Raw genomic sequence first — 27,129 nt, 5'->3', positions numbered from 1 at the left:
TCACTTCCAGGTCAAAGCATTTAATTGCCAATCTGAGTCTCCCTGAGCTCTCTTTATCCTCTGGCATGGCAACAAGCGATGTTCAAAATGGCTACTTCATCTGCTGACTCTGTAATGTGTAAGATGAGGCCAGCTCTGTGCCAACTCATCATAGACACACCATTTATGCAAAAAATAAGCCTTTATTTTTTTAAGCCACTGCGAGTTAGGGGTTGTTTCGTTACTGCAGATAACCCAGCCTACTCTTACTGATTCAGCATTTGTAGGAGAAAAAGAAAAAGAGAAAGCATAGATATGGGAATGTAGAATCTTAAGTAGGTCAACTCCTTAAAAAAAGTTAATTTTGAAAAGAAGTAAAGTCTAAAAAAAGATGAGAGAGGCCAAATTGCAGAGAACTTTGCATGTCAGAGTAAGAAATGGGAACTTCTTTCAGAAGCCTGTTCCTGGTTTTGAGTAGAGGCTAGATGTGGGAAGGTAATCTGCTGATTTATATGAAGGCAGTGGTGCCTGGGAATTAGAGAAGGGAGCACAGTCAGGCTGCTGCAGGGTGCAAATGAGATGTGAGAAGATAAGAAGTTTTCCTAAACTGGTGGCGTGACTCTCACTTAAACCACAAAAGAACAAAACAAGAATACATGCTAATCTGAAGAGCATTTACAGATTCACCTCTAACCATTTGAGCTATTGGCTTAATGTTTTAGATTCAAGGAAAAAGCTCTTGGACCTCTGATTTTGCGTTTATCATGTTTGAGTAATGGTTCTGGTTAGCCCTGTAATAATGTCCTCTTCTTTTTAAAGTGAAGCCTAGTAATAAAATTTTTATTGTAATCCAATGCTAACATGATTCTTCCTAACTAAGAATTATGTTTGGTGGATTTAAGCAACTCCAGAAAATATTCAGGCTAAGAATTTAGATAGATACATTTGGCAAAGAGAACATCCTTATGAATTAATGTTTTAGGGGGATTTCCTAAGACTTTGCTATTTCTTATTCTGTCTTATCTTTTACTTTTAAATTTAAAACTAGTAGTTTTCAACTTTTAATTACTTTAAGAATCACCTGGTAACATATTAAAAATTGCAGAATCCTCAGGCCCATCTCAGAGGCATTCTGATTCAGCAGGAATGGGGGAAGAGGGGTGTTATGGACTAAAAGTTTATATTCCCCCAAAATTCATATGTTGAAATCCTAGCCCCTAGTGTGATGGTATTAGGAGGTGGCGCCTTTTGGAGGTGATTAGGTCATGAGGGTGGAGCCCTCATGAATGGGATTAGTGCCCTTATAAGAAGAGATCCCCAGAGAGCTCTCTCATTCCTTCTTCCATGTGAGGCACGGTGAGGAGAGGACGATCTATGAACCAGGAAGTGGTCCTTGTTAGATACTCAATCTGCCAGCAACTTGATTTTGTACTTCCCAGCCTCTACAACTGTGAGAAATAAATGCTTGCTGTTTAAGCCACCCAGTCTATGGCATTTTTGTTACAGCAATTCCAAGGACTAAGACAAGGGATCTAGGAACCTGCACGTTAGAGAAGTAGCTCAGGTCATGTGTAAGGGGGTCTGCAGGCCACACATGGGGAGGGACGCTGTATTGACTCTGAGTTCCTAGACTCAACCCTGAGCTCTGTGAAGGCAGGGAAGTGTTTTCATTATCTTGGTATCCCAGGCACTTATTATCATTCCTAGCACATATGAGGCAGAGCCATATAAGACTTGTAGACACTGGCTTTGCAACCAGACAGATGTGGATTTACTTGCTGGTACTAAAACTTATTAGCTCTGTGGTAGGTGCTATAACGTCTCTGGACCTGGCTTGGTCCTCCAAAATTTAAAGATAATGACACCTTCCTCTCTGAGGATTACGGAGCTTACATGAGGCTATGTTTCCACAGAGCTTGGCACAGTGCCTAGGGCCAGGGATTTGAAGTGAGATTCTGGTACAGTTATGATGGGATTATGGCCAGCACACAAGAATGCTACAGTTGGAGTTCCTTAACTAAGGAGACAATGCCAAATAGGAACCAAAGTTCCTCTTGATTGAGGACTGAGACTGCGTTCAATACCCTGCAAGGCTGAAGTCAGGTAAAAGTTGATTTGGAGAATGCGGTGTCGAGCTGGAGGTCACAGTGAGCATCCTGGCTCCCCAGGGTGAGAGGAGCAGGTACAGGGTGGTCTCACTATGGTGGCTTACTTTGAAAGTTTGGTAGCTCTTCCTATCAGGAAAACATGGCTCCACCATATTCCAGACTCTAACCAACATTATGAGAAATCCTTTCTCCCCGCTTCAGTGAGGGAGGGAGACCAAGCAGTGGAGGAAAGAAGGAGAAAGTCGACCTATTTTCTCCCCTCGCCAGGCACAAATGAAGATATTTGTTTGGGTTGTTATCATTTATTATTATTATTACTATTACTATTATAAAACCTTGTGAATGATGAGAATGGCTGACCTTCATTTAATGCTTTTTATGTGATAGGCTCTGCATTAAGATTTTTCCATATTGTGTTTCATTGAACCCTCACAGGAAACCCTTTGAGGTTGTTACTATTTTTACCACCATTTAGACACAAGGAAAGTAAAGCTCAGAAAGGTTAAATAATTTGTTCAAGTAAGTGGTATCAAAGCTCGAATTCTGTCTAATGAGCAAATCTTAGGACAGTGTTAAAAATGGATTCGTTGTTAAGTTGAAATAGAGGGGAAATATGAGTTGCCCTAAGTCTGGGGAATTTGCTGCCAACTTAGAGCTTAGGTGTGTGTTATGGGTGAGGAAATCTACTTGGCCCTTACCTAATGGAAAACTGTCCACGAGACAGAACAAAACAACAAAAAATGTAGCCAGTGAGCTTAGGTAATTTTTCTATTACTGTGTTCATCAAAAGTAAGAAATTACCATTTGTTTTCCTGCGGCTTAATTACAGGTCTCGTGCTGTGAACAGTACACTAAGTACTACTAATGGGGCCAATCCCCAAACAAATCCTCTAGAGACCTCCAACTCCGCTGGGTCTGTTTTAGGACAAGTGACAAGGAAACAAGGTTCTGTATGAAGGAGCACTGGGCCCCTAGACAGAGCGAATCTGTTTCTTGCTAATGAAGTAAAATGAACATTTTTACTGGTGTAAAACCAACAGCAGAAATGAAAAGCCATTCTTGTTGCTTACCTCGGGGCCGCAAAGGAAATAGCATTCAGCATGTTAGCGAGGAAGCGATAAGGTACTGTCGGGAGACCCTGCCCGGTGCTGCTTTGGCAGAGAAGACCACGGAGAAATGGTCCTATTTTTAAAGGGCTTTTCTACTGCTAATGTCATTTGGGCCCTGTTCCTAAATCATTTTTGAATCAGAATAGCAATTCTTTTTCTCCCACTTGGCTGGAGTGTTAAAGAATCTTTGGAAAATATTCAGAATGTCTTGAGCTCTACGTAAATAGGAAAAACGCAGTTATTTGTAAAAAAGGATATCAAAGAAAAGCTTAATATTATTGAACTTTTTCTATACTCGGAAGCAAATACATTTATTACAATGTACAGAAAAGGAGAATTACTTCATGGAATAGAACCGACAGTGGCTGCAACGTAGTAGGTATGTAAGTATCTGTTGCATGAATTAATGAATAAAAAACATGTGACTAGGAGACCTCATTAAAAACAAATTAGAAAGTTGAACACATATAATAAATAACCATTCGTACCTACTGTTGTAATTTAGTCTTTCACCAACAAAAGAAAACCTTTGTTTAAAATATGAAGACTATTAAGGCTTGAGAGAAGTAGGAAAGAACCAGGAATATCTGTGTCTCAAGCCCCAGTCGCAGTCAAGCTAGCAAGTTCAATTTCTGTTAGATCAGAAAAAATAAGCTCAGAACAGACAGGTAACAGGAGAGTCTTGGCCAGAAAGTGCATGTGCTTGGCGGTGAGGCTGGGGCCTACAAGCTGGGCTGGAATCAGGGTCTGGGGGATAAGCAGGGGAGCACATATCCTTCCCCCAATTTTTTATGCACTCTAAGGACTTTATTCCTTTTCAAGGTCACCTTTGGCTCTGATAGGCTGCATCCAGTGGCATCCCAACCCTGGCCTGACTGACAAATTTAGCCTGTTTTTCTCGATTGCCCCAATTCACCACCCACACAAAACGTTTGCTTGCTTAGCTGACTCTACTGATGGTTTAGGGTGGCAAAGAGGTCTTACAAGACAGAATCACACAGAAATCAGTTTAAAAGTTAATATTAGTCATTCTTGTTTTTCAAATCTTTCAATCACTCTGCCACCGGAAACTTCCTGCTGGCCAATATTTCCCCACATGCCTCCCCCATGATGCTTGGCCCATCACTGTCTTTCTCTCTCTTGAAGCTTCTCTTTCCTTCCTACTTGCTCTTACCCCAAATTCAAGGTAGCTTCTCTTAGAAAGTATCTGAATCCTTGCTTTATCTGGCCATGCTAAGCACAGAGTTCCTTCTATATAAAAACACACATGGAGGGCGGGCCCAGTGGCACAGCAGTTAAGTTCGCACACTCCACCTCACTCGGTGGCCAGGGGTTCACCAGTCTGGAACCTGGGTGCGGACTTATGCACAGCTTATCAAGCCATGCTGTGGCAGGCATCCCACATATGAAGTAGAGGAAGATGGGCATGGATGTTAGCTCAGGGCCAATCTTCCTCAGCAAGAAAAGAGGAGGACTGGTGCTGGATGTTAGCTCAGGGCTAATCTTCCTCAAAAAAAACCCCAAAAAAACCACATACATGGTGTAGATATTTCATTAAGCAAGAACAGTTCTCTTCCTGAGGAGAATTCTGAAGTTGACTCTTAAAATGAACTTTTCAACACTTTTTTCCTCCTCACTAGCACAGGAAGACAATGAAGATCTACACAGAAGGGCAGTTTGCCTGTTAGCAATTGTTAGCTTTCTAACCATTACTTTTTGTTCTTCAGGCTTGTAGATGTTGGTTACTCTATTAGGTGATGCTCTGCTCATTATAAAGCTGTCAACCAATCATGGTATAATTCCAATTCCAATCACAATGTGGCTCGGGGGCTGGGGGTGGCGGAAGGTTTCCCACCACCAAGCAATTCTCTGACACCAGCTGGGTGTCTTATAATTCAATTCAGTATCCACCTGCAGATATCTACTGGAGACAGCATCAGATCCCACAGGCTAAGGGCTCAGTCACATGACTGCCTCCCCTCCCCAACTTTAGATGCCAATTCCAAGTCCACATTGTGGCCTGGGCTTCTGATTAACAGCTTCCCACGACCCCTTCCTTGGGTTCAATTAATTTGCTATGGCAGCTCACAAAACTCAGAGAAACAGTTTACTTACTAGATGGCTAAATTACTACTACGTTGATTATAAAAGGATATAACCCAGGAACAGCCAAATGAAAGAGATGCATAGGACAAGAAATGAGGAAAGGATAAAGGGTGTGGAGCTCCCACGCCCTCTCCCAGTGCGCCTCTCTCCCCCCATTTCCATGTGTTCTCCAACCTGGAAGCTCTCCAAAGCCTGTCCTTTGGTTTTTTATGGAGGTTTCATTACATAGGCATGCTTGATTAAATCATTGCCTATTGGCATTGAACTGGATCTCCAGCCTCTCTCCCCTCCCCAGAGTTGGGGGTGGGGGGCCAGTTGAGACTGAAAGTTCTAACCCTGTAACCACGTGATTGGTTCTCCTGTCAACCAGCCCCCATCCTTGTGTTACCTAGGGACTTTCAAAAGTCACGCCATTAACATAACAAAAGATACCTTTATGCTCTCATGGCTTAGGAAATTCCAAGGGTTTTAGGAGCTCTGGGCCAGGAACTGGAAACAGACCAAATATATAATATATCTTATTATAAATCACAATTTCACACATGGTCTCTTTTCTCTTTCTGAATATGAGGAATTATCTTTGTATTTAAAAATGAACACACACACACCTCTTAGGCATTGGTGTTGGACTGTGGGGACGTATTTTTGATACTTGATTCACTGGAAGGTTTCATTTTTTCAGTGACTCCGGCAGAGTTGAACCTGAAGGAATCTGGTGTAGGGTTCTCAGTTTCCTGTCATGGGCGTTTCTGAGGACTCGGGTGGGCGCGGGACGTTCTTCCTTCTTTTCCTGTTCTCTGATCACAGTGCCTGTGAGATGGACTTTTCTCTCTAATCCCATTTCTGGCCTGGCAGGAGAACTATATATAAAGCCCTTGCTTCTGAGGCTATTTGGCTATCAAGATAAATTTTACAATTTACTTCCAGAAAGATAGGAGCATAAGAACGGGTTTACCTACCCCACAGCTATCCTATGATCAATGAAAAGGAATAAAAGCAGAAATAGGAGAGAGGTGAAAAGTACCGCAGAGGGGTATAGTGTGAACTCTGCATCTGACTTTAGGAGAATCTGTCCCATGTAATGTAATTGGGCTGAATGCAAGAGTGGTAAAAAGCATCAGCATGCAACAATCCTTGAGAAGGGTATGCTCCATCTCACACTCTGTCACTGACATTGTCACTGTCCGGTCAAGATAAGGTGTCTGGACCACAGCCTCTTTACTGTGTGTTGCTTCTATTCTTTCCTCTGCTGTGTTGGGGCTCAACAAGGATTTGTTCCTCAATGAATAAAAGCTTTCTTTCTTTCACTGTCACCCAGAGATGTCTTGACTCTCCACTATGGAAATGGAGGAAATTAATGCACATTTAGTTTCCTCTGTCCCCCCTCAATTTACTCCACCCTCAACATCTGTTGGCTTTACCTTCATTCTGTAAGAATTTTGTGAACATTTGCATTCTAGCCTTCAATGTGTGAAAATAAAGAAAGGAAACCACATTTTAAATGGAGTCAGGAAGCCCTAAAGGAGGAGCTCTCAGTTCTACTATTCATTGCCATCTGCAGATCCTAAACAGGAAGAGATGTACCTTTCATCCCCCACAGGAAGAAGCGCACTTTACTACCCCAGCAGGAGGAAGAAAGATTTCTCCAGCCAGTGAGAAACCACCACCCTCAGCCAGTGAGAAGCTGAAACTTTCTATCTCCTGCATTGGACTTTTGTTCAAAACAGCCCCTCCCAACTCTCTCCTTTCCTCTATAATAGCAAGCCCCTGTTTTTTTTTCTCTGGACTTGCTATGGTTCGCCATAGCCTTCTTGTCCCAAATTGCAATTCCTCTGCTCTTCCCAAGTAAACTCATTTTGCTGGTAAACCAACTGGCTATTTCATTTTTAAGGATGACAAATGTAACGTAGGCTTCTAAACTTGTTCTGTAGGCTGATTCTAAAAATGAAAAATTGAAAAGCCAATAAATAATATGCATATGTGATCCTGTAAATATTCACAAATTGTATGATTGGACTCACAAAAAAGGAAATGTACAATGGGTCCTCCAACTCACACCAAAGTCAAATGGATTCTCTTCCCATACACTCCATTTAGTCCTTAAAATATTCCCATGTTTTTGATTGCTTCACATCTGATTGTGACTTTCTCTTTCAGCTTTTTGTTTTTCTTGGGATTGCTAATTGTCTTTCTTTTATCTTACGGAGAGGAGAATTCTATGCCTCTTTCATCAGTATTATCTAAAATATTCAACCTGTGAATCCTGGTATTTGTTGAAAGGGAATCACTTTCCTCTCACATATGTTCTTCTTGAAGATATCCAATTGTCATCCTTGTAAATCTTTCCCTTGCAGGCTAAAACCAGTGTCTCAGATCCCACTTCTTTTTTTATAGGTTTCTTATTACTTATATTGGGATGCTTTCTCAAATATAGTTTTCTATTTTTACAGAGGGTGTAAAGAAGGTAATTCTCTGAGCACGTCAACATTTTTTATTTTATCTATACAATTGCTTGATAATTTGACGAGGTTGAAAATTCAGTGTTTAAAATAATTTCTCCTTGGAAGTTTGAAGTCACTGATTCGGTTTCTAGCAGTTTCTAGAGTTCTGATAAGAAAATTGTGGGCAATTTGATTTTTATTCCGTGTGTGTAAACTCTTTTTAGGTCTTTTGTCTCCAGAAGCTTTATAGATCCTCTTTTTAGTTTGGGGTTCTAAAATTTCATTCACACCCCCTGAATTCCACAGACCTTTTCAATTTGAACATTCATGCTTTTTCAGCCTTAAGGAATGTTCTATTTTTACTTTTATTATTTCTTCCCCTGTGGTTTCTTCTTTTTCTTTACTCTCTATCAGGAATTTTTTCTAGATGGACTTTAGACCTATAGAACCCATCTCCTTGTCACTTAATTTAATTTCTTATCATCTTCCCCTCCCTATCACATTTGGCAGGTTTCCTGGACCCTATCGTTTGTCCTAGCTATTGATTTTTTTCAGGCCCAATGTATATATGAGTGTAAATTAATTTCTAAGAAATCTTTCTTGTTCTTTTCCCTAATATCTTGTTCTTGTCTAATAAATGCAATAATTTTTCAGGATAGTCACAATAATATTTTTAAAGCTCTCCTTTGTTTCTTAAGTCACCTATTTCTTCCAGACAGTTAATCAATTTATTCATTCTTTTCTCAAATGTTTAGTAACCCTTAATGGTCCATTCCTATTTATAGATAAAAACTAGACTTGTTAAGGTGGGTAGCTAGTGTGGGTTTCCTCTGCCTTATGTTCATCTCTTTCTCCAATAAATATCTCCCTTGAATTAGTTTCCCAGGGCTGCTGTAGCAAAAATACCACAAACTGGGTGGTCTAAACAACAAAAATTTATTCTCTCACAGTTCTGGAGTCTAGAAGTCCAAAACAAGGTGTTGACAAGATTGGTTCCCTCCGAGGGCCATGAGGGAGAATCTGTCCCCCGCCTCTCTCCTAGCTTCTCGTAGCCTCAGACTTCCTCGGCTTGTAGATGGCCATCTTCTCCATGTGTCTTCACACTGTCTGTCTCTGTGTCCCAAATTCTCCTCTTTATAAGAACACCAGTCGGGGCCACCTGGTGGCGCAGCGGTTAAGTGCACACGTTCCGCTTCTCGGCGGCCCGGGGTTCGCCAGTTTGGATCCCGGGTGTGGACGTGGCACCGCTTGGCAAAAGCCATGCTGTGGTAGGCATCCCATACATAAAGTAGAGGAAGATGGGCATGGATGTTAGCTCAGGGCCAGTCTGCCTCAGCAAAAAGAGGAGGATTGGCAGTAGTCACCTCAGGGCTAATCTTCCTCAAAAAAAAGAAAGAATACCAGTCATATTGGGTTAGGGCTCACTCTAATGACCTCATCTTAACTTGATTTTCTATACAGACTCTATCTATTTCCAAATGAGGTCACATTCACAGGTACTGGTGGTTAGGATTTCAACATCTTTTTGGGGGCACATAATTCAACCCATAACACCTCTCAGTGGGAGATAATAATAGGTTTTGTATTGATTAGTAAAGACTAGCAGTTGGGCTAGTGAATTCTAAACTGAGAAAGACTAGTCATCCAAAAACTCACCCCCAACCCCACCCCGTCACGGCAGATCATTTGATCATTTAATTTCTTTAGAAAACAGCTGCTAGCGTGGCCAAATACCGCTGTAACCAGGTTCTCTAGGAGAGGGGAAGGATGGTGGAGGAAAGGTTTATTCCTTTACTTTCTCTAAAACACCAGCATTTGCTGTCATAGTCAGTTCAGGCTGTTATAACAAGATACCATGGACTGGGTGGCTTAAATATCAGGAATTTATTCCTCACAGTTCCAGAGCCCAGAGAGTTCAAGACCAGAGTGCCAGCTGACTTGGTGTCTGATGAGGGCCTTCCTCCTGGTTTACAGACAGCTGTACTCTTGTATCCTCACATGGTACAGAGAGTGACCTCTGGTCTCTTTTTCTTATGAGAACACTAATCCCATCATGGGGGTGCCATCCTCCTGACTTTATCTAAACCTAATTACCTCCCAAAGGCCCACCTCCTGATACTATCCCATTAGGTATTAGGGTTTCAACATATGAATTTTGAGGGACACAAACATACCGTCTATAACATTTGCCTTCTGCTTGGAGGTGGGAAATTCCTTCTGTTTACTACCTCGAGCTATTTTAAGTACACAGGCCAAAATGTATTTCAAAAAAATATACTTAAACTTGACTAGATGTGCTTTATCCAAAAACTAAATGCCCTGTAATCTGTTAAGGATCTGGATGTTTCCACCTGCTTGATCCTCCTCCTTCACAAGATGTGCCTCAGTCCCAGCTGCCCTTCTAGACGGCAGGGCTCTGAGTCAGGACCCAGCCTGTACACACAAGCCCTAGGCTAAACTTCAGCCGCAGGTGGTGGCTGGAATGCTCTAACAAAGGATGTCCCACTAGAAGATCAACCTTCCGAGGGTGCACGAATGAGAGAGAGTATTCTGGGATAGATGTGGGAGAGCACAAAAGCAACTTGCAAAGTGAGGAAGAGGAAGGATTTAAATGGAAGTCTGGATTAGAACTGAAAAAACCATGATGCCTCCTAGGAGGCACCTTTTGAAATTCTAAAAAAAAAAAAAAAAAAAAAAAAAATGATTAAGGCAAATTATGAAGGACTCCCACTAAACTGGGAATTATACTTGGGGAAGCACCCACTCTAAAAAATGTTAGCTAAAAATCTCCCTAGTTTACGTCAAGGTTTAGTTCAATTTGTATTGGGGACATATGATGAGCAGTGTAGGGTTTCATGAGAGAGAATTTTGTTTTTCCAGAACACATCTTTGGGGTGTCTGAGTCAGAGAAACAAGGCTAGCCTTCCTGGACAAGGGATTTACTCTATGATAATTTTTAATTTCAAGAAACGAGTGAATGTGAGACCCTGACGTGTGGAAACCGGGATCAGGAGGGGCAATCGCGCTGCTGGAGCAAGTGTCTCCCTCTTCCCTCACTCCCCTCCCTCCCCGCTCCCCGAGGTTCCAAGATCTAGGAGCGCAAGCTGTCCAGAAGGAGGACCACATCCTCACCAGGGCACGGAAGTACTCCTGCCCTGTGGCAGAACTGGGACCAACCCTTACCTTTCTTGGGGACTACTTTACAATTACAGGAAAGGCAGTCGTCAAAAGCCATTTCATATCAAAGCTCAGAGGTGCTTTCTGAGTTTGTACAAAGGCGATTTTGATATTTAATCCGACAGGATGTTTTGGGAGCACGTCTGCTCCCATATTTTCCCTGTGGTAGGGATGATAGGTGATATTCTCTCTTCTGCCGGAGCCTTGGAGAAAGCTGCGTTTCCAGTCTTTCCTTATCTGTTGAAACCTCCCATTCCGCCCAAGCACCGCACTAGATTCTGCCCCAATCTTCTGGCTTGAACAGAAAATTAAAATACCTCTCTTGTTCCAACGGCCTTTTGTGGTGCAGGCTGTAAACACCATCAACACCATCAAGCTCTCAGCATGAGTTGAAAACCTCCAGAACTGATGGCCCCAGCAGCTTCCCGTTGCCCCAGGGAAGGGTCACTGCATTTTAACTTTTGTGTGTCAGCCGCCATGGCTGTTTTGGGGGCGCGTTATGTGGCAGAAGGAGGCAGAGCGCCTTTAAAATCCATCGGCGGTCAATGTATTCCATTATGTACACAGTGCTTCAAATTCAGTTTTAACCTTTGACGGAATTTGCAGTGTAGGGATTTTTTATGCTAGATCAGCCACAGGAACTCACAGGTGCAACTCCTTTTGGTTTTGACTTACAATCACTGCGGGCCCCTAGAATTTTTATAGGAAATTCTCTCTTTACCTTGAGTGTAAAGTGTCAGAAGTCTGTAGCTTGTCTCTGGAATGTACATTAATAGGTGATATTGATTTGTGGAAATTAATTACTAGAAAAACAGCTCTCAGCACTTATTTAGTGTTTGGAAAGATTTGAGAGCCCCCTTGTGGCTATAATAAACCTAAGCTGAAAACTGATGAAAAGATTTTAGCTGGTTTTTTGTTGCTCTTTTCTACTGATTTTTCTCTCTTTTTGGTTACATTTGTTTGCTTTCTGAATGAATTGTTTTTTGTTTTAGATTAGCATCAGGATATTTCACCTCATTTCAATGGAGGACTCAGAGATGGTAGCCGCTGTCAATTTTAAAAGGACAGGCTACTTCTTTTTTTCTGATTATTGAACTCAGATTCTTATCACCAAGATTAATAATAAATGCAGAGGGGGCGTGTTTAAGGAAGTTCACAAAGCAAGGGGAATTACAGTTGCGTTATTCTGCTTAAGTGATGCCTGCCCTCATTTTTAATCCATGTATTGATTGCACAAAGGTAAACGCCACCTCGAGCAGCCCCAAGCTACATTTATTTTGAACACCTTAAAGATTATTTTCTCTGATTTACTTGTAGCAGAGAAAAGTGGGAGAATAAGTGTCCTCATTTGAGTGTTTTAAAATCTCTAAGAAATGGATGTTGAAAGCTATTACCTCTTTGGTGCTTCAGCCATGCCCGAAGAAAAGTATTTTCTGCAACTTTAGGTCACTGTGCTCCACACTTGAGTTGATGAAGGAAGCCCCCTTGGCAAAGTTTAGACAGAATGAATTGATTTTAACGTGGGAGATTTAAATTATCGTGCATATATTTCTCTAAAGTTCCGTCACTGCTTTATTAATTAGGCAGAGCTGCAGCTGCACTTCGGAGCCCGCTGCAGATGAAGGATCCCATTGAGTGTCCATGTGGTCAGCTCGGCTCCTGGAGGGATCTCAGGCTATTACTGTGACTATGTGGACTTTGGAGGTGACCTGATGAGGGCTCCATGTTACCTCCAGCAGAATTTGGTTTCTCCTAGATTAGTCTGTGGAGTGACACTGGCATCTAGACACAAAGGAATCACCAGCCCGGCCTATTGTTCCTAGCGTGGAGGAAAATGTCGTGTCTGTGAATTGAAGAAGAAAAAGAGGAGGAAAAACGGTAAAGAGAAAACCTCTGATGGTAGAGCTTAGATAGAACATATAAAAGTTAAAGATGGTGTCTGATCTATTTCCCCTTCAATGCACGGGTGTGATTAGCACAAACAGCAGTTACACCGCTTGGTAGGGAGTGAGAGAGAAGACTGTGGTGCACAGGTAATGCTGGCCAGGATGAGATGCGGGGCAGTAGTCGCTTCCTTCTTTGGGAGCTGTAGAAAATTTCAAGCTCCAACACCATCTTTCTTGTTTTTTTTTTTTTTTAAATATAGAACTTCTGCAATGTGCAAGCTCCTTTAAGAATATGCATAAATGGCTACAAGGGTGTATCAGAAGGACTCGGGTTCCATCTTGAATAAGCTCCTACTCGTCAAAATGTAGATAATTTGAGCATCAATACGGATAATGACTGCAATGTATTGAAGCTCATTCAATGTATTTGGAGTGATGAGCTCATAATGACATAAAAACAAACAACATAAACAAAAAGTCCCTTTAGAAGATTCTAGGAAAGCAACCTATTAGTTTGAAAACCAGTAAATAAAATGAGTCAAACATTTATCTACTTTCCTATATGAACTATACCTTGGGGTGTCAGATAAGAGGAAGTTTCTCCTCCTAGAAGCCTGGCAGCTAATAAATGAAGAAGAAATGGTGGAATCTGGATATCACCATTCTGCAATAGTCTAAGGAATGATCATCAATGGCTACTGGCATCACAAAAAGAGAGATCAGACATTATGTGCCTCCAGATTGAAGTCCACACGACTGCCTGCTTAGAAATGAGTTTATTATTTCAGATGATTTTTTTTCCCACAACTTTAAATATTACCTGAAGGTATATCCATATTCTGGCACTTCTGGCTAGTTCTTCTGGGTCCCCCTTTTCAATGGTTTACAAAGAGAACATGAGCTAATGTACAAATCAGTGAAACCTCCAAACTGTAGAATGACCTGATAATTTCATGTTTTCTTTCTAACTTAACTATGTTAGAGCAACATATGACAGTGTGGGGTTGTCAAAAGATGACTACTGGGGCCAGCCCGGTGGCACAGTGGTTAAGTTCGCATGTTCCGCTTCAGCAGCCCAGGGTTCGCCGGTTCGGATCCCGGGTGCGGATATGGCACTGTTTGTCAAGCCATGCTGTTGTAGGCGTCCCACATATAAAGTAGAGGAAGATGGGCACGAATGTTAGCTCAGGGCCAGTCTTCCTCAGCAAAAAGAGGAGGATTGGCAGCAGATGTTAGCTCAGGGTTAATTTTCCTAAAAAAAACAAAAGATGACTATGCAGGCAGCTCCCTGAGGTCAGGCTGTCTTGTGTGTTATTATATCCCAAGAACCTAGCATAGTGCTTGGCCTGAAAGACATAATCAACAAATATTTTTAAATAAATAAAGAGTATAGTAGCTGAAGAAGAAGAAAAAGAGAAGTCCCAGCTGCAGTACTTCTGAGTTGTTTCACCTCAGGAACATCCTTTCCTATCTCTGAGCATCGGTTTCCTCGTCTGTAAAATTCCGCATCTGATACAATCTTTTAGTGAGGATGAAATGAAATGATGGATGAGGAAAGTGTTTTGAAAACTGTAAACATGTTATACAAACAGAAAAACACTATCAGCTGGGTTTTTTATTATTAACACAGCTTGTTCAATGTTTAAAATTTCACTGTATTTGGGTAGTTTCAGAGGCTCTGATATTCATGGAGGAAGGGAAGCTGCTGAATGGGAGGGTGTGCGCTCTTGCTGAGAATCTGCTTCGCATCAGCTACTGCTGAGCCCTTTACGTTCATTATCTTATTCAACAATTCCAACAACCCTGTGAAGGAAGCCTTTATACCCTGTCTATTTAGATGAGGAAACTAAGCCTCCCAGAGGTCATATAAGCTAACTAGGTGACACCAGAGTGAGGTAGACCTGAAACTGAAACCCAGATCTTTCTGACTTCAAACATATTTTCTTTTCACTGCACCTTAAGTGAAGTTTCCAACATACTTGAAATTATGCACTCTCGCTCTGTCCAAATGAATGGAGTTGGCTTGTATCTTATTGAATCTCCTCTTCCTGCATAAAGGCTTTGGAATAGCCAACTCTGGGATCCAGCAACCTCCTTTGAACACAGTTCTGAGTCTTTGTAATATTCTGTTCAAAAAAGATCTGTTTTAAAGCCAGAAAGAGAATTATAGCATTGCACGGGCTTTGGCTTTATCTGAATTCTTTTGTATCACTGTTTCTAACCATCCTTTATTGTCCTGAGATTACTACAGCTTTTGGCTCCTAGATTCCTTGGGAGTGTTAAAAACTAATGCAACTGCAGTCATTCCCCCTTGTCTCTAACACCCTTTTCTCAAGTGTAAATTTGTTACACGGTTTTATGGGTGTGCTGAGCTCAGGAAAATTGTTTCTAGGACTTCTCCTAAGCTGTAAATATCTAGAGGACCGTCTGGATCCGTGCGCTCATGAGGCTGAGATGAGATAGACGCCCTCTGTCTCCCCAACCCTGCAGTGTGCTGCCTCACTCTCATCTCCTGCTGCCTACCCACGTGTCAACACAAATCCCTTAACCCTGAGATGCTCATTTTGCTTCTAGAGCTTTGAGTTCAGCAAAGCCTGGACCACTTCAGCATTCAGTCACAAACCACATCTCTAAGACAGCCTGATGCTCACAAGATGATGGAAGAGACTGTCAGAACTCTCATCGCTCTGTGAAATTACAGACATCGTCTAAAAGCCTACATAGCTCAAAGGGTTGTTTTGACGACTAAATTGCATAATACAAGTACACCGTGTAGAACTGTAATGGATATAGTATGCGCTCAATAAATGTCAGCCATTATTATTATTGCTGTTAATATCAATTTTTATTTCACATGAACTTTCTGCATTTTAAGTTAGCTTGCTCCTTAATTATTGCCTGGGGGATGACCTCCAAGGCACTCTTTCTTTGAGAGCCGGCCAGGGATGGAATCAGGTGGGGATCTCTCAGGCATTTTGTCAAATATGCTAAAGTGATTGTTCAGTCTGGATGGCAGAATGTAGAAAGATCCCAACACAGAGGAATTTTTTACCGAAGAACATGGCGAAATCTGGCAGAGATGATTTTTTATTTAGTTCTTGTGATGTTTTAGGAAAAGCTGTGTCAATCTGTCAGATGTAAGCCTAAATATTGAAACACGTGCCTTGCTCTTAGATTTCCTGCTTTACTTCTTTTGCTTTCCAAATTGGCTGGTGCAAAACAATTGCAATGAAGCCACCTTGTCGCCTCTACCCTTTGTGATTCTCACGTTCCCTAAAAGCAGCGTCTGAGAAATTAGCTAAGAAGAGAGCACCGCTGAACACGAATGGTCTGATAAGAGGATCTGAATGTGCTATCTGGTGTTCTGCCTTGCCTGGCTGGGATTAGAGCTGCGGGTAAGGCTGAATTGGGCCTTATCTCACTCTGGGGCGGCTCCAGGCTTCAGGTGGATGCCCGCATGCATAAACCACAGCTTTGCAGAGCAAAGTGCCTTGAGATGTCCTCACGCCCAAATCCCAGAGAGGCAGCGGAAGCAGGGCGCCTCTGAACCAAATAATCACAGAAGTCCCTGAATAATGCATGAGAGCAGGACCCTCCCTGGCATGTTGGAAACTGTCCTGGGAAGAACTGTACTCAGCAAGAGAGCAAAAACAAGCCCCTGGAACATGCATTTTCTGAAATTTATTCTTGCAGAGCCATTTGGGGGAAAGTGAAAGCAAATATGACAACCACGGAAAATCGTGGCATTTTAGTGAGTCTGAGGCTCATAGGTTTCACGTCAATATAAATCAGCAACATGACAGGATTTAAAATTTTATCTTATTGGTAAATACTACGTCTTCCTTTAGGAAATTGGGAGATGGAGTGATCATCACTGAGAAATAACCAGTAACGTCCGGAAGCCTCTTATTTCATGCTTTTGTTTGGTTGGTTCAGTATCCTGTGTGCCTTCTCATACTTAAAGTTAGCTGACACCGGACATTGCAGAAAAGCTGCCTCTCAAGAGGCTGCTTCTTTGAGGACCAACTCTGAGTATAATTGGGCGAGGAACCTCCATCTTTCTGATCCAGATGTCATCTTTAATATAGCTGTAGTGCTGATGGCTGGGATTTGATTCCACAAATGTTTAGTCTCTAATTATATATTCCAGCTGCTCACTAAGTACAAAATAAATCTTTTTGGAAGAGTGTTTCTCACCAACTTGTCACAAACCCCTCCCTGGCTGTTGTGGAATGTCCATCTTAGGCTCGTGATCCATGATCCGGCAGGGCAATTTCCTGGTCCAGCTGGGAGGGAGCAGAGCCAGGAACCTGTTTCACAGCCCTCCCTTGGCTTCCAGGTGACTTATCTCCTGGCTCCCGATGATGTCAGGCTTCATGAAATGGCCCTGTGCTTTCCTATGCTGACTGTGGTCGGCTGTATTTTGGCATTTTGACAATGAAATGGGGGCAATTCTCTTGACTCAGAAATTCTACTCATAGCAATTTATTCTCTACACTAATACTGACGGCTGAGGATGTTCATCAGATTATTGTTTATAATAGCTGCCGGCCAAATAGAATCAGTTTAATTGTCCAAAACTGGGCGATGGATCACATAAATTATGGTACATCCATAGTTGGAATATTATGCTTTTATGGAAGGATATTAAATAAAATGTAAAAAATGTTTACCTTGTATTTTTAAGTTAAAATACAGGTTAAAAATAATGTAAATTATGATCTCAAACATGTAAAAGAAAGAAATATATATATTTAACTGTGGTTATATCTGAGTGAAGTAATTGTAAGTAATATTTATTTTCTTCTTTTTTACTGTTCTGCATTGCTCATATTTTCCATAATGACAATGCATTGCATTTCTAACTGGGTGCAGGGGGATCAATGATTAAAAGAAAAAAGGAAGAAAGAAAGAAAGACCAGCTACAGCCAAAGAATCCCCCCCCTTAAAGTTGTCAGGTACACAGGTAAAGAAAAGGGATGCAGAGCCTCTGTCTTCCTGAGGGCAGTGCTGTGGGCATTCCTCTCCCCATTATTTTGCCAAATGAAAAGAGTCACGATCTCTGGGTAGAAAGTAAGATAAAAATGACTTAGCCAAAAGGCTCTGGCTGCTTTGGAAGGAGGAGGTGATGGCAGCATGGTGTGGGCTGCGTGGCTTCTGTGTGAGGTAAGATAACCACATGCCCATGTCTCCATTTTCCCCTCACAATCGTGGACGCCCCTGGAACCAGTCGCTCTGACACACACCATTGTCGGCCTCCTAAAGTTCTTTATTATGATACTTAACAATCATAGTTCCCAATTTCCCATTTGCTTAGATCATCATTCTTAAATTCCTAATTTGTTTTCAAGGCTCAAATAAAAGGTCTTTTCATCACTGTGTCAAAGGGCAGTGTGATTGCCCAGCTCTAACTGCTGCGAGTCCCGCTATCAGATACAGTATAGTACAGATAATTCTCTATTGAGATAATGAAGAATGGGCAGCCCATAATGAGTGTGCGACTCTAAAGAGAGTCAGGAAATTAATTCCACTCTGAGCATTTGGAAAATGACTCCAGCACACAGTACAGCAGGGCGGAGGGGGAGCTAAGTTTCACGTTTTGAAAATGCACACATCAGCTTATAAACGTTTAAGATGTACCAGTTGTCTGTGCATATTCCATGGTGAGGACCAAAGATCTCCTTCAGGTGCCCTCAAGTCCACCTTACAATTGCTCAAGGGGTTCTTTGTGAGACACTGAGCTTTGGCAAAACTTGATTATGTAGGGACAACTCATTTCAAAGTCTGTAGGGCAAGAGGAAGGAGGAGAAATTGATTATTTCCCATACATTTCACAAGGTCTAGGCTAAGGGAAACCGTTTGCCTGGGCCACTTCTGTTGGTTAAAGCACCAACAAGTTGTTTTCCGTGGGCATCACCATCAGAATCCCTGAAACAGTGGCTGATAAAATTTATATATTCATTCATTCCACAAACATTGAACAACTGAACATCCATGATGCATAAGGTCATGTATCATATGCTCTGGAGGATGAAAGATGAATAAAGCATAAAGCCTGTTTGAGGGATAAGGCAATCACTGGTCACCGGAATGAAGACAAAGCAGGAAAGGCACAGGTTTCAGGGGGCAGAAATCCCTCCCTCGGAGGACATCACAGAAGGATGGCTGGAATTGTTTCTACTTGAACTGGTTTTTCTGAATGCATAGAATTGTGGAGCGTGATTTTAATTTTGTTGCTTGATTTTACAAGGCTTAAGCTAATGTGAGAAGGAATATATTTGTTAAACCTCCCCTGTGAACTTAGCCTTTTGTAGATTCTTTCAGATGTGTTTTTGTTCGCTAGGCAAGTCAGAAGAGTGAATTCACTCATAAAAGTGAATATTTTTTAACCACCACAGGCGGAATGATTCCAGAGACTTATTACACTATTCATTGCACCATTTTGATGAGTGTACTAGGTCTGCCTCTTTTCCACCGCAGGATAGAAAGGAAGGATTAGACAGAGGGGAAGAAGGAAATACGGAGGAGGAAAAGGTAGTTTAAAAGAAGCTGACAGTGAGAAAGGGGCAGGGAGCGATGACAGAAGGGCGTGTGAGATTCCTTGTTTCTTCTTGTCAATGTGCATGGGTCTTTCCTGCGGGTCTCTCACCATGGCTGCCAAATGTCTCTCCTGGTCTCAGCCTACTTTTGTCTTTCCTAAACACTGTTGTCAAATGAATCTTTCTAAATGAACACTTTTCCTCTTTTAGCAATTCACAGTTGCATTCAGAGCCCATGATAATTTGGCCTCAGCATCCTGTTCCAGTTTATGCCCTCCTTTCATTCATTCATTTGTTAAACAAACGTTTAGTGAAGTGCACAACATGAACTTCCTGATCTAATTAGGCCACTCTGCTCTCTGTACATTCTTAAATATTCTCTGAAATATTCCTTGTCCACCCCTTACCTCATAACTTGCTCATCAATACCTTTTTCTAATCTACCACCTGCACACCCAGGCTACTTGAGGGCATTTTATTCTTTTTTTCTGTTCTCCACATTTCCTAGAGCAGCTCCTTACACATATCAAACCCTCCATAAGCATGTGTTAGTGAAGTGACTTGCTAAATAAAGAAATGAGCAATTATACAATAAACTATTTAGTGAAAGACAGATTCTTGAAGCAGTAGGGAAGAAAACTAGTAAGTTTAACATTAAAAAAAAAAACCTTATTTCTTCTAGTTACCTGTTGTATGAAATATTTTGCTTTTTATCCAAAGTCTGTATTGATTGTGTCTCTCTGCATATGAATCATCACAATCAAATGATAGATGTATTAGAAGATTATATATCTTTTTACTCTTTTCACACATTTTGGACATTCAAAAATAATATCAGATTGGTTTTTTTTAGGAGAGAAAAGAAAGGCATGTTTATCAAAAGCAAGATTAAGCTTAGTCATGGAAATACACTTATCTCATGTGACAATCATTTCTTTCACATAGCATCATTTATTGAATATCTGCTGTGAGCAGGACTTTTTGTCAGGTGCTGTGGGACATGAGGCCTGAGGTCCAGTTATCAAAAAGGGACTTAAAGAGTAGATGCGACCACGACTTTCACATGCAAGTCAAAAGTGTAGTAAGCGAGGCAGGAAACTCTAGAGGCTGGAAAAGTCAGGGAAGATGGATATGAGGCTTGAGTTGGGCCAGGAAGGATGATGAGCAGGATGCAAATGAGCAAAGGAAAAAGCAGAGACTGAAGGAAGGCAGTAATGCCCTTGTGCTGTACTCAGAATTTTTTAATATGATTACCTTACAGCAGAGCAAGACACTAAAGTGGTTCTAAAGCAGGCACGGAAAAGTGAGTTCTGTGTCTTTGAACATGAGTGAGCTGTGATGGCCCATATGATAATTATCATGTAAAATGATTATTGAACTAAGCAAGGCACCCTGTTCGCTAATCTTCCTGAGTACACAGGTATTTGCCATCATTACCCTGGGACCACAAGAATGAAGATTCTAAAGAACTGCGATTGCTTTACAGACATTCTTAAATGAATTCACTCAAACCCTCAATGAAGTAGGTAGCAAATGGAAGACTTGCTGACAGGCTGCTGTCACTGAGACAAAGTTATCTGTCTTAGCGATTCTTCTGGTCCAGGGAGACTGGCAGAACTTTCCCTTAAGTTGGTGGTTAGCATTTCTTTGACTTTACCAAAATCATTCGGTACCTGAGATCTCTTGAGGACAATGTCTTAGTAATCTCTGAGTCCCCACTGCCTAGCCCCAGTGCTTGGCAAATACGGATGGTCAAGGGGGACTCAATTATTGCTTGAATGGATAGATGAGGGGGGAAAATAATAGTTTACTTATTTTTATTTCCAAAATCTGGGGAGAGTTTTGGTTAACTGCAAGGACAAATAGATGACCAGATGATACTGTCTAGGCTTAGAAGATTGAGTTAAAAGGAACAGAGGGAGTTCATGAAGTTCTCTGCCTTGTGGCCACAACAGGCTCTGCTGAGAGCTGCTTGTCCTTCTTTTCTATTCCTTGTTTTACACTCCATTGTGCTATTGAACAAGGAAGGCCTAAAAAGCAAAGTTGCAGATTTCAGTAGTACTAAAACCTTCAAGTATTTCCCTTAGAAACTGAATTGGGAGTTATGGGAGCAGAAGAAAATGAGTTTCTGTTGTTTTGGAGTGGGTAGGAGATTCATGAAACTGGAGCAAAGCTTGTAAACAGTGAAGATTGGGTGTGAGGCCTGGAGGTAAATATCATTTCATCAACGATTTTTTCAGTTTTCTTTCTGAAAGTAGAGAAGCAAATGAAAATAGAGAAAAAAATAGAGATGAGAAAAAATGATTTAATTAATCAAATTTTGAGTGTTTTTTTCCCTCCAATAGTTGGGTCTTCTTCAACCCTATTATTTTCTTTTCACTATTTTTCTAATTTTCTATTTTGAATGCTTTGCAAGATTGAAACAAACATACGTGAGAATATGCCTGACTAAAGCAATACCCAAACGCTGCTAGTCACTCGATTCCAGAACCACAAGAAAGGACAACTTTGTACTTCGTCAACATAAATGTTCCACCAGTACCTTTTTATGTCTTAATGTCAGAGTTTTAGTTACAAATTGACCTCTTACCTATTTGGCTAGGAGAGCTTGCAGACTTTTGAAACTTATTTTATTCATGTAAATGTTACCCTTCAATTTGTTTAGTCATTGTTAAATGCAATGTTAAATTGAATAAAGTTAAATTTGAAACCAAGACCATTCTAAGCCAGGCTAGTTTCAGTCAGCTTTGAGACCATGTGGATTTCTAATGGAACAAAGGCACTGGGAACTCTGTGGCCAGTTTTCCCAAGTAAGACAAAAGCCTCTCAGATTCCAGGAGCAGGTTCCAGTTAACCTTTATGTCACAAACCATGGTAATTCCCAACTCTAAAATCCTCCAACTCTTATGATTATTTTAAAAATATGGATCATGTCTAAATCTGAGACACATAAATGGGATTGAGTCTTACCAATTGATAATCATTCATATTTTCTACTTAAATAATTTTGTGTATTTTCTGTTTTGTCCAATTAACGGGGAAATTATACATTTTCCATTTGTGGTCTTATTTGACCCAATGCAAAGATTTCTCTGATTTAAATACTTCTGTGCTGGTGTGTTTGGTATCCTTAACCCACCTGACATATCATTGTCATTATTATTGTTTCTCTATTTATTACGCAATTGTTTTGTGAAATAAAACTCAGTCTCTGCTTGTAGAATTGAAATGTGAAGAAGTTCCAACATAGGACTCAAGTAGGGTTAATGACAGCATGTTATATAATTTTCAACTATAGTAACATCCACTCTGAGCAAAACTTTATCATCACCGTTTCCTTGTAGAGCCCAGAAGCTGTGTCAGTCATTTTCTGCTTTCCCTACTGACCTTTTGGGAAATTTTCTCCCACTGATGGAATTGTCATTCTGTCACAGTGAAAGACAACAGAATAATGTAAAATGGTGGTTGGCAAGCAAGGAATCAGGCTGGCCTGTCTGTGGCAATTTCAATAAAGTCCTCCTCCTGATTTAAAGAGAAGCAAGTGTTACTTAAGATTTTGAAGTTTCTGTAACGCATTTCATAACTGTCTGGCTAAACATTAAATATAACTGAATACAGTAAATGTATAGTTTTAAATATTATAGTTCATCAATTCATTTTAAAAAGCAGCATAAAAACACTGCACCCTTAAATTCCTTATTTTTTTCATTGCTTTTACAAGGTATGCATTTTTAAAAATCTAGTTTAGGTTGGCCAAATAGGCAAGTACTACTAGATTGAGTTTTTCCCATGGAATAAGAGGTTTTTTTCTTCATAATATAGTGACTGAGTACTTCTTGAAGTAAGCCAAACCTGGGTTAAATTCAAGTTCTGTAACTTACTATCAGTATGATCTTTGGCAGCTTATTTTCATCTCTCAAAATCTTAAGTTTATTCAACACGTAGTGAAAAGAAGAAATAATGATGTTCACTTACCTCATGGGATTCTTAAAATGGGCTATGCGCTTAGCATCGCGCCTGACATACAGTAAGCTTGTAACATCATTGATCTTGGGGTCTGGTCCACAGGGAAGGCATTTAGCATGCAAGTGTTTAGGTGAGTTTATCTACATAAAAATGTTATCATTGAAATTTAAAACAAAGTTAGAAAACTTTTGCCCCCAAATCTTGAAAAAAATATTTTTTCTTAAATGGTATAGGCAGCAATCAGTTAGACTTGAATGAATGAAGCATCTCCATTAAAGATAAAATAAACCGTCATTAATTAGTTTTTTTTTTTGTATATTTATTCAGCTCCTCTATAGGCCAGATTCTCTTCCTTGGGAATTGAGAATGTGTTCTTTTCCATTGACTCAACTTCTCTGTTGAGCTTCTCATCACCTCCATTGACACTTACTTCCCACACACACTCAAAATGTGACATAGTCTTCTTTTCCCTCTTCTCTCTCATCGTTCCTTTCAAAGCAATAATAAAATTTCCCCTGAAGCTGATTTTCGAAGTGTGGTGACAAATCGGCTCTCTTCAAACTTAGAACATATTCTGATGTGATAGCCTCTGTCTTGAACAAGCAGTGGAGAGGAGTGCTCTGAGAATAAAGGTGGCGACTTTCCAATTCCTCCAGGTTTTTTGGTCAGTTTTTCCATGCAGAGTTAAAATGCTCTTTGATTTAAACATAGAATGAGACACATCACCATTTATGTTTAACCGCAAATGTATGCCCTAATAGCATATAGGTGATTCAGGTGAGTAATACCTACAAGGCTCCCTTCGTTAAAACAGATATTTGACAAAATATGACATGATGCAGTGATAAGAAAAATTCATTCCTCAACAGATTATTTCTCTCTCTCTCTCTAATCATCCATCCATCCATCCATTCATCTATCCATCTATCCTCAAGTGTGTGTATTTATTTTAGTGGTCAAGTTTCTTTGAAGAGCAGACACTAAGCTGAATCAAGCAAAAATGACCTAGCTTTGCCCCAGCCCTCTAGATGCCAGGTTAAGGGCAGGCACTTTGGACAAAAGTACTTCTCACCTTGTATAATTGGGTCGTGTTCAGGCCTACCTGGCAGAGCCCCTGTCCAACCCAGCACCAGCCTTGGCTCTAGAGTTCTCAGCAGCACTTTAGTCATTTCTACAGGTGTCAGGGAAGCCTGGTGTTCTTTTCAGAACTTTTGAGGACCATATTTGTTAGCTCAGGGGAACTCTTGAGTTCATTATACTGACCTTATATTTCTGGAGCTGGCCGCCTCAATGAGCCAAGGACTGAACTAGGATTAAACTGGGATCAAATTGGTTCCCATGGAAGGAGAAAAGGGCAAAGTAGGATCTTGGAACTGAAGACAGCTTGGAGGCCTCTTGTCCAACCTGTTCCTCAGTAGGGTCCTTTCTGTGGCTTCTGTGACAAAAGGATTTCCAGGCTCTGCTTGAACACTCCTGCTGACAGAAGTGGGGTGGACAGCCCATTCCATTGGTAAGATGCTCAAATGATGAGGGGTTTTCTTATTTTTGAATCGATATTTGCTTTCTTCTAATGCTTACTGTTGTGTCTTTGTCCACTTTTCCAGCTCTCTTCTTGTTTTCTTTTGCCCTTTTAAGCCAGGGGTGCCCCAATCTCTTCCTGATCATTAAAATATTTTTCTTCTCAACATTCCAACAACATGTCATTAGATAAGACCTGTAAAAATAATAATTAAAGCACCTGACACTTAATAGGCACTCAATAAATATTAGTTACATTTTTGTTTTTAAAATACCACTATGGTGCACAGGAAAGCACAGGGATTCTGAAATCAAATAGGCCTAGATTTGAATGTAGTGCAAGTATTAACTTGCTCTAGGATCTTGGGCTATATATTTCACCTTTCTAAGTCTCTGTGTTCTCAGCTTTTTTGAAAAAAAAAGTAATAAAACCCACTTTATAAAGTCATGTTGAGGACCATCTGTGCTAGTATCCATAAAGCACTTAGCACAGTTCCTAGCACATAGTAGGTGCTCAGCGAATAGCATATGTGTGTGTGTGTGTATATATATGTATATATATATATATATATATATAGTATAAAGAGAAAAGATTAAGGGGCATTGGCTTCCAGCTTTGCCCTTTCTAGTCCCACGACTGTGGATAAATCACTTTACCTCCTTGCATGTTTCCTTATCAAATAGTCCCATGTCTACTACAAAAGTTTGTTGTAAGAATCAAATAAAACATCAGATGTGTAATAACTTTCAAAAATCATGGTGTATTCTCTTAATATAAGGTATTGTTATTGCCAATAGTAATTTAATCAGTGAATAACTGCTGAGTGAAAGAATGATCCGATCCCACCACAGCATCCCTACCCACACTGGTGCGGGGATGAAAAGCCCAGCAAACTTGGTATAGCAAACTGGTCCACGAGTGTTTATGGAAATACATACGTGTGGGAACGTTTGTCTGATGGGTGAAAATCCAGGCAAATGCTCTAACATGAACATCTGGCAGAAGAGCTCATTCACTCAGTGCTGATATAAACACCACAGAGGTCCAGAATCCTAGAGTTATAGCTGTCAACAACTGACACTCTTCCTCTAATTTCTTCCAGGAATTTCTATTACATCACAATGTTGCGGGATCCAGTGTCGCGTTACCTGAGTGAGTGGAAACACGTCCAGAGAGGGGCCACATGGAAAACTTCCCTCCACATGTGTGATGGGAGAAGTCCCACCCCCGATGAACTGCCTACCTGCTACCCTGGGGACGACTGGTCTGGGGTCAGCTTGCGGGAGTTCATGGACTGCAGCTACAACCTGGCCAACAACCGCCAAGTGCGCATGCTAGCTGACCTCAGCCTGGTGGGCTGCTACAACTTGACTTTCATGAACGAGAGTGAAAGAAACACCATCCTCTTGCAGAGTGCGAAAAACAACCTGAAGAACATGGCCTTCTTTGGGCTCACGGAATTCCAGAGGAAGACACAGTTTCTCTTTGAGAGGACATTCAACCTCAAGTTCATCTCCCCGTTCACGCAGTTCAACATCACGCGGGCTTCCAACGTGGAGATCAACGAGGGTGCCCGCCAGCGCATAGAGGAGCTAAACTTCCTGGACATGCAGCTTTATGAGTATGCAAAAGATCTCTTCCAGCAGCGCTACCACCACACCAAGCAACTGGAGCACCAGAGGCACCGGCAAAAGAGGCGAGAGGAGCGGAGGCTGCAGCGGGAGCACAGGGGCCACCGGTGGCCCAAGGAGGATGGGAACACAGAGGGGGCAGTCACTGAGGACTACAACAGCCAGGTGGTGAGATGGTGACCCCCTGCCCTCTTCTCCCTCAGGACGGGGAGGACGAGCAGGTGCACAGGCCTTCTGTGGTGTTACCTTGGAGAACATTGGACCATTCTGAGGACATCTGGCTGTATGTTGCTTGATTTGGAAACCTGCTTCCTCTTTGTCTTCATCTTTATCCAGCCAGAGATGATCCGTCTTGTTCATTTTTTCCTGATGTTTTTAAATCTATGAGATTAAGTAGGGTAGGAATGCATCCAATCTAGGCCACTTTAGAAGGTCAGGGAGAGAGAAGCACCTAGAAGGAAACAGTCCTTGCAATCTCCTTTGCAGCAGCATAGGTTATATTTGAAGCAACTGGAACCCACAGAGGCACGCATGAAAAGCCAAAGTATGGCTTGGATGTTCTGCTGAAACGGGTCTGTTTCATAATGTCTCTGTAGTGGAAATGTTGGTGTATTTAAAGAGAGAGAAAAAGAAGTCTTTTTCAGCCCTTAGATGAGGTTTTATACCAG

The 27,129-nt window shown here is 41.2% G+C and overlaps 1 protein-coding gene across 1 annotated transcript in view; it reads left to right on the top strand.

The window, feature by feature from the left end:
* Positions 1-26,690, top strand: part of HS6ST3 (heparan sulfate 6-O-sulfotransferase 3) — a 650,135-nt gene extending 623,445 nt beyond the window's left edge. The window contains exon 2 of the mRNA XM_046664915.1: positions 25,933-26,690. Within this exon, the coding sequence (XP_046520871.1) occupies positions 25,933-26,641 (709 nt within the window). The 3' untranslated portion in view covers positions 26,642-26,690. The remainder of the gene's footprint in view (positions 1-25,932) is intronic.
* Positions 26,691-27,129: the final 439 nt, after the last annotated feature.

This window comes from Equus quagga, chromosome 6 (assembly GCF_021613505.1).
Source record: "Equus quagga isolate Etosha38 chromosome 6, UCLA_HA_Equagga_1.0, whole genome shotgun sequence".
Taxonomy (NCBI): Eukaryota; Metazoa; Chordata; class Mammalia; order Perissodactyla; family Equidae; genus Equus; species Equus quagga.
The sequence above is the reverse complement of the archived record's forward strand: the minus strand, read 5'-3'. Positions and strand labels throughout refer to the sequence as shown.